We start from the raw sequence: 11,506 nt of genomic DNA, 5'->3' as shown, positions 1-11,506 counted from the left end.
CACTATTTCTTAGATTCATGGACCTAATTCAATTTAGTGAGATCTTTCATTCACATTTTTTTTCCACTAAGAACGTTTTTAATACTCTTTGACCTCCGGATTTGGGGTCTCCTACTTTCACATAATTCACAGGGTTCAGCAAGCAATTGATATTTCACGATCAAAGGTGTAGTAATCTTTATGGTAGTGGTCCTTATATATCGTATTACCAGCCGAAAAATGGTCAAAAGAAAAAAATCTCTATTTGATAAGGCTTCTTCCTATACCTATACATTTCATTGGACCTAGAAATGATACATTGAAAAATCCTTTGGATCTTCCAATATCAATAGTCTGATTGTTTTACTCCTCTATCTTCCAAAAGGAAAAAAAAACTTCTAAGAGTTATTTTCTGAATCAGAAAGAAAGTACTTGATTTCTTCCAATAATTCAATTGTATATGATAGTTTGTTGAGAATAATTCTTGTGCCCTTATTTGATGTATTATTAAGTATAGAGCAAAAGTAAATTATTTGTTCACGATTTATTTTAAGAGCAATAGTTGTAGGCTCATGACCCACGAGTCCAAAATCGAGTAAATGAGTTAAGTTTCCGCTACAAGTGAATATAATTGGATTTTTTTTTTTTTTTTTTAAAAAGGGGACATTTATCTAATGATATTTGAATTTTTTTTCTTCAGACAAAAAAAAATCTCAACTGAGTGTAGAATATAGATCAGATTAAGCCTCGGACTTATTCTTGACCAGTTTAACTCAGCCCACCAGGACTTACCTTAGCCACTTTTTGACTGTTAAAATGGAAGTATTACCCAATACATTCACAGGAGAATCATCAATCATGTATAAAAACTACAATCAAACTTCATGCCACACAAGCCGCCAATGCATATAGGCTATAGCTAATTAGCTAGCCTACTTTGCTCAGACTTCAAGCTGAATCTTCTTGTCAATTTAGTAACCTGTAAGGCACTCATATATTGTTTCTTTCCAGCTCTTTTACAGAATTGTTTAACAAACTACGAATTTTCGGGACTAGACATGGAAAATGTCAGCAACACAATTTTCAAGGCACCCCCATCCCATATATGAGAAAATAAGAAGGGAAAAAAATAACCAACATAAGCAAACTTGGGATCGTGAAATACTTGCTAATGTTACATCACAGTAAGTTGAGTTGTACAGAACCTCGTATTTCGATTCAAATGCTTACAGAATAAAATTTGCAACTACGCTGATTGTGTTTACAGATCAGGAAGCATATATAGGCTCAGGTTCCTGCTTTCTTCTGATCCTGCAACCAAGGGGAGTGCATGCAAAGTACAATTAGAACTGAAAGAAATGGAAACCCCAACAGTTGAACTGTCTTTTAAAAGAATTTCAGGAACAACTTTATAAATTATAATGGATAGCTCCAACTTCTAAGGCACTGTTCGGACAGGAAGTTCCAAGATAGGGAAAGGTAATCAAGACGTTCGATTGCCCTGATGTCTCTTTTGTATTTTCTCAAGTTGTTCTCCCCCTTTTTCTATTTATGAGTACCTCCAAAAATCCTTGCTCCAGATTCACTGCCCCCCTAGAAATTTCAAAACCCCCAGACTCCTCTACAGCATGACAATCTTGGTCACCTTCGACCAACACCATTGGCACTAACACCTACCTAACACCACCAGCCACCATCCATTTCAGCCTCCTCTTTTCACACAACAACCTGACCACTGACTCCGCCACCATTGGAACTAGACACACAATGTCAACATCATTAACAAGATCTCCAAACCACATCACAGCCGACAGAAAAAGGATCCCACCACCATGACCTCCCCACCATGATCCAGAAACAACACGCAGCCTCCATGACTCCACCAACTGATCCATGTAAAAAAGATCTCTTAAGTCCTAGTTCTGTTAGGACTCCATTACATAGATTCCTAAATTCTGTTAGGAGTGTATGTAATTTAGTGTTGTATTTCCTTTAGAACTTGTAAGTTTTTACTATTCTACACAGAATAGGTTTGTCTTACTTTAAGCACCTTAAGAGTCTAATTACATTAGGAGAATAACGCATGATAGGCGTATAACTACTCTACCCAAGGTAAAGTTAGTTGGATTATATAGAAGTTCGTTTCTTCGTAATTATCTTGTTATTTAGTTTCCTAAAATCTAGTCTAATTAGTTTGTAATACCTACATAAGGCCACGGTCATCATTAATAAATATAGAGTTGAGTTTAAGAAATTGTTGAGCATGAACGTGTGAATTGTTAATTCCAACTGCATAAAACTTCGACTTTATGTTCTCTTAAAGCTTAGACTTTACAAGAAAACCTCTTGAACTGCGATTTAAGAGATCTATCCTTCTTTATTTCCCTTGCTATTTAACTATACTTATAAAATCACAAAAAGATTTCAACTTTCGTATCCACAAACACATCACCCCACTAAGGCCACAACCACCAACCAAACCAAGGTCACCATTACAACAATCCAGAAAGAGAAGATTCAAGGAAGTCAAGGAGAGGGAGACTAAAACATAACCTTTTCAACTTGAATTGCATCTGACATTCAATGGTCGAACTTGCCCATATGTTCCTAACTAAGGATGGCACTCCCGTCCGAATCTCACCCTCGTCCAATCCGAATCCCAAGAAAAAAATTCGAGCCCACTCCGAAAAGATAATAATCTGAATCTGACTCCGTTTAAATATACGACTCCGAGTCGGAGTCGGATCCCATAAAAAATCCGACTCAGCTTCTCCGACTCCAACTTTGAGGCAATTAATCTTAACTTTTAATTAATGTATTATCTATTTATGCTCTGACTTGACTTTGAGACAATTGTATTGTATAAGAATTTTCTATTATAAAAAATGGTAATGATTAGTTTATATGTATTATGTAAGATTATCATATGATTGTTTAGAAAAACATAATTAACGATTAAATTAATTGTATCATATAGGATTTAAAGTCGGATCGGATTCGGATTTTCGGAGTCAAATGATGGACGTCGGAGTCAAATTTAAAATCAGATTTCTTGTAGGGTCAGAGAGTCGGATAAATGGTGAAAACTCCTAAAAAGAAATGTGCTCAAGTCAAACCGATTTTAAAAGATATGGGTATAGAAGTCAAATAATACTTGCAAAAAGAGACTCTTGAAACATTGCAAAAAGACAGCTACATGAATGAATCCTCACGTGAACACTTGTACTAGTCCCTACTTGAGACCATACATGTATTCCTCAACAGGCAGAGGTCTAAATGAAAATGACAAGCAACAATATGGACAGTCACCAAAATCTATCCTCGTGTGGAAACTTGTGTTAGTTGAGATCACAGTAACCACAAATGCGCAACAAATAAAACACAAAAGGTATTTTAAATCAATTACTCCAAAAGGCAAGTTAGAACCCTCAATAAAGAAATTAAAATATTTCTAATAATGCTTTACAAAAAAGAAGACACCACAGAAATGAAGAAATCATAATGCAAACTAACTTAGTCTCACCAATTATCTCCTGCCCACTTGCAACCATCCGTGTCCACCACATGCCAGCTATAAGCATGCCTCGAATTTGGTGACTGGTTCTCAAAACTACAGCGAGCATATCCAAATTAAGAAACATGCTGCATCATTCTGAGTGTGTAAGCAAAAACAATGAGAGTCGACTAACCTCTGATGAATAAGGTCACCATGAATGACAACCAAGGAACCGGCTTTAACTTCAATTGGAACAAAATCATTCTGGTCATATGTTGGAGATGGACGGTCAAAGTGTACCCCTTCATCGTCTCTAATGAATCTTCTCACAAGGCCATCTGAAAATTTAGTTTGACAAATTCAGAATAATTTGCAAGGGATTCATATTACAGGTTTAGATTAGAAGGTCGTATACTTTTATGAGAGCCAGGGATGGCCCAAAGGCAACCGTTGATCATTGTGGCATCTTCTAGAGCAAGCCACAATCCTGTGCAGGTTGGTGGATCCGTATAAAGAAATGAATTATCTTGGTGTGGCACCACTTCTCCACCAATGCCTGGTTGCTGAAAATGGAAATCTTATGATCAGCCAATACTTTCACCAATAAGATACCACGTTCTAGCCTTATTCCTTCTAGTATCAGGACATCTATAACAGACAAGAGAAACACGTAAAACGTTATACTCTTTGACTTCTTACTGATAAATGATATTACTCTCTTAACCAAATAATTACTAAAAAAAAGCTTTTCACCAACAGTCACGAAACAGTCCCTTCCCAAAAAAAAAAAAAAAAAAAAAAAAAAAAAAAAAAAAAAACTAAACTAAAGAGAAACCGTTAAACCTAATCTTTTAGCATAAATCTTTACAAGAACATATATCCGTCGAAATAGGTAAGACACAAGAAGTCAGAGGTATGCAGTTCTCCAGTTATATAGCTAATTTTGGTTAAATGAGGACATGAACAGATCATGATACCTGCTAGTAATGTAACCAAAACAGATACAAACAACACCATCTTAAAAAAGCCTCAACTATGTAATAGAACAGCACAAAAAAAGGGGAAGCAATACTCTGTCTTTTGTAAAGCCATTGCTTCAATTAGATGCAAGGATGTCTGAAAATCACTGAAAATTCATCTTAAAGTGACAATAAGCTCTAATACCCCGTTTGGTAGTCGATGGCAATGAAAACATATGTATGTTGCAAGGAAAATCCCCTACTCATTACCATTGTAATGGAATCTCATCCCCAAACATGTGATCTGTTTCACAAATTTCAGTCCCCACTCATTCCAACTCTAAAGTGGTAAAGGATGTAATGCAAATTTTTTTAGAGAAAATACACATGTTTTGGGATAGATTCTCATGACCATAGATATTGAGAGGAGATTCATCAACAACATTAATATTCAATACCATAACCACCATTTATAACCGCCTACCAAACAGGACATGAATACTCCAGAACTGTCTCATCTGACCTTATCTTAGCTCTTGTAATGTAAGTCATGTGCTGAAAGAAAAATCAGTGCTCTCTAATCATAACTCGCTGGAGGTTAATTTTGCATAAGATCGACTGTGTCCTGCTTGTTCTTCTTTCATGTCTTTGCCTCATTTGAGCTAGGGAGGGATCCTGGGTATGCTTGGCTAGTAGCATGCTAGCATTAAAAAAAATGAATATAACTAAAATGAAAACTCCAACCAAATTAATTTCAAACGCCAATATTAATTCTTAGGAAGGACCTTCACTTTTTCTCTTACGTCTTTTCTCCTCCTCTAATAGCTAGAGCTACACTCATCGCGTTGGAGAGACTATACGCATATTTTGAAGAATATATAATGACTTATGCTGACAAAAACAGATCGTTTAATCAATTGCTTAGCTCTTTAAAAAAAATCCTTCATCAGTAATGTCTGAGTTTGTTTCTAAGGGGACTGATTCTGAATTTTGAATCCTAAATTGGACTTCAATCATAATACTTTACAAAATGGACATCCTTTATTATTGCGAAAAATTGATACTAGGGGTCCCGAGTCCCAACTATGGCCGTTGTCTTTTATAGGTCCCAACTATTGGTTATTATAGGACCTAAGTATGGGTTGTTCTAATTTTAATAGAGCCAAACTCGACAAATTAAAATCACGACAGGCCATATCTAGGTCATATGCAAACTATTATAGTTAAATTATACCCTATTGAAATTACAACAACCCATACTTATGTCCTGCAGAGAATAATCAATAGTTAGGACCTCTAAAAGACCTCTAAAAGACAATGACCCATATTTAGGAACCCAATGTCAATATTTCCTTATCATCGTGTGCACAGAAAGACCAACAAGTGAGCATAGACTAAATGTACATAGACTAAATGACATATGGCCTGTGGAGATATGTAGTTGTACCTTGAAAATGTACATAGACTGAATTACCACCGGCCTTTTGTAACCAAAACTTGAGAGCAGCCTTGCGAAAATCCTTGAGGAAGAGAACTCTTTAAAAACTGGATCAAGCTCATGTAGAGCTGCAGTGGCATTTTTAACAAATTGCTCAAATAAACATATATACACTGCAACATCTATAACCATCCTATCAAAAGAAGTGAGAGAAATCAACATATACAAAAAAGAACACGAGCAAGAATCTCTACTAATAATATTTCTCATATGATAACATACCATGGCCAACTTTATTGATAGAAAGTTGTTTAGGTTGCTTCAGTTTACCATCCTCATCAAACGCTTTCTCTAAACAAAAACAAAAACAATAACATCAAAACCAGCACATAGAAGTCATAAAGCTTTTATAAAGAACAAAAATGTATGGGGATGTATATAGAAGTTCGCCTCTTGAGGAGAATAATATGAAGCAACATACTCGTAAAGTCACACATCTCGCCCACATAGCAATCTTTTATGATATCAGAAGTCAGAATTATAAATTTTCGTCCCTATTGGAAAATTTGATACTGGGTCCATAAAAAAGTGTGATTCCGGGTTTCCGGTCCAGTCCGGTCAAACCCAGAATTTTCTGGTCCAGAAGGGTGGACCGGGATATCTGTTTTTTATTTTAAGTAAAAAAAAATTATGGGTTAAAAAAAGTTTAAAAGTTAGAAACTTAAAAAGCTAAAGGTATACTTTAGTGCCTTTAAGATTATTGATTTTAGACTTATTATATTTAATGTATTAAATTTATAAATATGTTTAAATCTGAGCAAAAAAAAGATTCTTTTTGAAAACAAAAGACACATTCCAGTCCAACCGGTCCAAAAACCGGACCGGAATGTCCACATAATTTCCAGGTTTCGGTCCACCGGTACAACCAGTTTCGATCCGATCAGTGACCGGAGCACACCCCTAGACTTGAAGTTATGTTCTGAAAAGAATGCTTTGCATGCCAAGTGGGATTCCATAGCGGAGAAGGAGCGAAGTCTTAACTACTACACACGCTACTACTAGACTACTAGCAAGGAGCTTCTTTCTAATAACTCTTCTTCTTTACCTTGAAATGTGCCAGAAGGATAATTGAAGCTTCATGCCAAACTTGTGTTTTGCTCGTTTATTTATTTTGTTTCTCTTTTTTATTTTTTCCTCTTCTTATCCCCCCCCCCCTCTTTCTATTGCAGTGAGGGAAAGGCTAACAAGTAATGCTGCTGAGTGCTGACAAACAGAGTAGCATGCCACCGGTAGTTAGCCAGTAATTAGCAACCCTCCTACTTTGACAAAGATAATCCCATCTTCTTAACAATTTGCAATGGACACATGCCTTATTTCTATTACTTACTTAGCATGAAAGCGGCAAAGGTTTCTGAAAATTGGGGAAGCATCAATTCTCAAAGACAAGGAAACAAGGAAACACCAATTAAAAAGAGAAAATTATATTTTCTATGTTTTATTAGATGAATTATTTATTTGTGCATGATTTTTTGGGGGGCTAAAGTTCTACTTAGTTTTTGGATGGCTTTTTCATTGGCTTTTAACTTTTGGCTTTTTGTATGGTCACGCAGTCAAAAAAAATTCCTACGTAGTTAAATAGCCAGCTTAACCAATAGTAAAAAGCTATTTTCTTTCTTGTATTGGCTTTTGCATTAACTTTTCATTACACAACCAACACCAACTTATTTACCAAAAATCATAGTCAAACAACAAACATAAACAACCAACACTAAAACCAAGTAAAACAACCAACATCCAGTTGCCAAAAACCCCCATAAGTTCATCCCACAATTTTTTATTTCCAATCTTTTTTTATCACCACCCCAAAATCCTGTAATCCTAATGTTTTCCCAAATCAATGTGCAGCAATCAAGCTTTTGATTTGAATAGAAAAGAATGAGGCCAACTAGGGCTTAAAGAGAGAGAGACCCGTGGACTAAAGATGAACAACCATTAGCCACCAAGACCACCACCAGTTGAAGATACAATGAGTGGACCCACATGAATAAAGCAGTTCACGACTTTTTCCAACCACAACTAGCTCCGGGCATCCAGCATACTCAAGGGTGAAGATTGTTGGCTTCCAATGCCCGCGAGCCGATCTCACCACTTGGTTTGAAGAGAGCTAGAGAGAGAGAGTGACACAGGAGAATAGAGGAGTTTTAGTATTATGTGGTCGACTAGGGTTAGTTAGGTTATCTTTTCCCTTGTTTTGGACAGGAAACTAGGCGAGTGTAACTCACCGTCGTGTCCCAAACATCGAATCACATATTTCCGGTCAATAACATTAGCACTTTTTATATATGGAGATCTTAGACATTACAAAATCATTTTCAAGCGCTTCCTCGCACTCTCCTCTCATAAACACTGAAACCCACCCTTTTGGTGATTCCATGCTTCCAACGTACTAACTGGCTTAGCTTATAATACTAGCTAATTTGACCAGATTGCATTTGTTGTTCACATAAAGAGTGTTTGGTTGTATTAGCTTATAGCAACTAGTGACGAGCTTATGATGAATATAAAATTATATAAAAGGGGATAAAAATGCTTTATATTTTTACAATTGGGAGTAAAGTTTTAATTTTGCAAATTGATCCCAAATCCTCTCACCCAAAATGCTGGGGTAAGGAGCTTTTTAAGATTTAGTAGATTGGACAGTCCCATTTACTGATGAAACCCACTTTTTACCAACACATAAAATAGTGCGTTGGTAGGTCTTTTAAACAGCTAAAAGCTGAGAAGGCCTTTTACAAAACAGGGCCATATTCTTTCTTTATGTCATACAGGTTTTCTGTGATCTAGTAATGGCCCAAGCCAAGAACAAGAATTGAGAAACTAAGGTGTTTTGAATTGTAAAGCAGGCACATACAAAGTTTTCTATTAAGCAGAATTGTGAAGTCTGCAACCATCCCTTCGAGCAAACATTGAATCATTTGATGCACTAAACTAATCATATGAGCAAATAACTTTTACCAAAATTACGGGGTTGCATGACAATTAGAAATAAAAACATTCCTTGACCAAGCCCTAACTCACCTCCTCCAGCCATTCAGCTATCCTTTTTATCCCCTCAATGATCTCTATAACCCACTAATTTCTTCTTATTCCAAACATGCCTTAAGAAAGACCCCCTCTATATTTGGAATGAGTTTTAATACTCCTTTCCTACTTCCTAATAAGTACATTCTACCCTTAACTTCTCAAACTACCATCTTGCATTATAATCGAGATGCATTAGCAATAGCATCAACACGTTTAGTGATGGACTAGGCCAGATCACTAGTAACTCAAGCACATGTGTTTGGTGGACAAGGTTTTCAAGAAATTTTGTAAATGGAAAACTCAATTGTATATATCAGCAGATAGTGCAAAACCTTTAGTACAAACATGACCACTTTAGCAATTAGTAATTGAAAATAGCTCATCAACACCAACTTCTACAACAATTTATTAACAAATAATAGAAATCAATCATTCAAAGTAAACTCAATACCCTCAAAGAAAAACGAAATGTTCTCCGCACTATTGAAGAAGTAATTGTCTTTTGCATGACTCTGTTCGCCGCAACAAATTCAACAACAAACAAGTCAAGATTGTTATCAAACAAAATCAAAATTGATTCAATAAGTTGAATTACAGAAACTAACATGATCTTTAGTAGAGAAGATAACAGAAGTAGAGCCGTCAAATTCATGAAGCAACTGTTCCATTCGCATCCTCATGGAATTAATTTCCTCTGGTTTTGCAAATGATTCCAATACCAAAAATCCTGCAAAAAGAAAAGTTGAGATTTATATGTAGGTTCAAGGAAGTAGGAAAGAGAGGAAATTAGTAGAGGTGTTTGGTCTAACCTTGAGAATTAAAGAATTCAAGCTGATTAGCGTTGAGATCGCCGGAATATCCCATCTTTTGTGTGCCGCTTTTCTACGCAAATACAACTGGGGGTCCAAATATGGGCTTCCCCGGCGCCAGACAGTTTGTGCTTTTGTGGTCGTGCCGCTGTGGGGTAATGGGGTGAGAGAAATAAGTTTGGGGTTTCCCGCTTCTGGTCTAGACTATGTTCAGTTCACTTTATTTTTGCTTATTTCAGATTTATTCAGATAAAAAAAAATTAGTTCAAATCAGATCAGATTAGATCAGATCAGATCAAATAAGTTCAATCAGATCAGATCATGCTTATATTTAAAAACTCATTATTACTATTAAAACTATTATTTACTTGTACATTTGTTCAAAAGGATTATTGTTGTTGTTGTATTATTAATTATTAATAGAGAACGTATTGTGTCGGACTCGTCCGACACAACATTCTCATCGGACGAGCACGCGTGCGCGCGTTAATAAAGACCGAAATTTAAAAAAAAAAAAACAAAAACAACACCTTATCGCTTACGCCATTGTTAAAAAACAAAACAACCGCAAAATATCGAACAGATCCCTTTCTCCTGCAATTAAATCTATTTGAACATTCCACTACTCAAATCTAGTTAAGCAAGAATGTCAACCGAAGATTCGAATTCACAAATCGGAAGTTCATTACAAATTGATCTAAGCAATGAGAATACTGACACAGATCTCACATTACAAATTGAACTAAACATGAAAACGTAACACAGATATCACATCAGAAAAAAAAAAAAAAGAAATTACATGAAGAATCAGCTGGAAAAGAAGACAAAGAAACAGGTGTATGTCTAAAATTAATTTTCAATTGCATTTACTCATTTTCAGTTAGAATTTCGATTGTATCAGTTAGTATGTGTAAAATTAGCATTTACATTGCAACAAAAGTCTATTTTTCACTCCTTAACTTCTTTTTTAGTTTAGACTTATTTATTACTCAGTTAGACTTGTTTATTATTCAGTTAAACTTATTTTGTTTTCAGTTAATATAGTTTTCAGTTAGACTTATTTAGTTTTCAGTTAGACTAATTTAGTTTTCAGTTAGACTTATTTAGTTTTCAGTTAGAACTATTTACTCTTCAGTTAGACTTATTAACTCTTCAGTTAGACTTATTTACTCTTCAGTTAGACTTATTTACTCTTCAGTTAGACTTATTTACTTTTCAGTTAGACTGATTCAGTTTTCAGTTAGACTTATTTAGTTTTCAGTTAGACTTATTTACTCTTCAGTTAGACTTATTTACTCTTCAGTTAGACTTATTTAGTTTTCAGTTAGACTTATCTAGTTTCAGTTAGCCTTATTTAGTTTCAGCTAGACTTATTTATTTCTCAGTTAGACTTCTTTATTTTTCAGTTGACTTATTTTCTTTTAGTTGGTCCTTAATTTATTTCATTTAGTATAATGATTCTTTCATTGATACTATTACAATTATTTTCAGCTACACTTGTTTAGTTTTCAGTTAGTGCTTCTGTTCTTTCAGTTAGTGTCCTTATTTTTTGTCAATGAACTCAACAGCTGAACATGAATATCTCAAGTACATCAATGACGAGAATATCAGTAGTAGTTTAATAGGGAGACATGTTACAGATCAAAAAGATGGTTACAACTTGTATCAAGCACACTCAAGAGCATTAGGATTTAGTATTAGGAAACAAACTCTAAGGAGGAGGAGAATTGATAATTCAATA

At 35.2% G+C, this 11,506-nt stretch overlaps 1 protein-coding gene across 1 annotated transcript; it reads right to left on the bottom strand.

Moving 5' to 3' along the window:
- Positions 1-926: 926 nt before the first annotated feature.
- On the bottom strand, positions 927-9,924 carry LOC104883814 (phytanoyl-CoA dioxygenase). Its single transcript, XM_010668376.4, has 9 exons — positions 9,766-9,924; positions 9,562-9,683; positions 9,408-9,468; positions 6,155-6,223; positions 5,882-6,000; positions 3,891-4,038; positions 3,669-3,813; positions 3,503-3,589; positions 927-1,290 (listed from the first exon to the last, which is right to left on the bottom strand). Exons 1-9 carry the CDS (start codon positions 9,818-9,820, stop codon positions 1,248-1,250), a joined length of 849 nt encoding a protein of 282 aa, XP_010666678.1. The 5' UTR covers positions 9,821-9,924; the 3' UTR covers positions 927-1,247.
- Between the last annotated feature and the right edge of the window lie 1,582 nt (positions 9,925-11,506).

The sequence above is a fragment of the Beta vulgaris genome, chromosome 3 (genome assembly GCF_026745355.1).
Source record: "Beta vulgaris subsp. vulgaris cultivar EL10 chromosome 3, EL10.2, whole genome shotgun sequence".
In the NCBI taxonomy this organism is placed as follows: domain Eukaryota; kingdom Viridiplantae; phylum Streptophyta; class Magnoliopsida; order Caryophyllales; family Amaranthaceae; genus Beta; species Beta vulgaris.
Note: the sequence above shows the minus strand (reverse complement) of the source record. Positions and strands in the feature narration are given on the sequence as shown.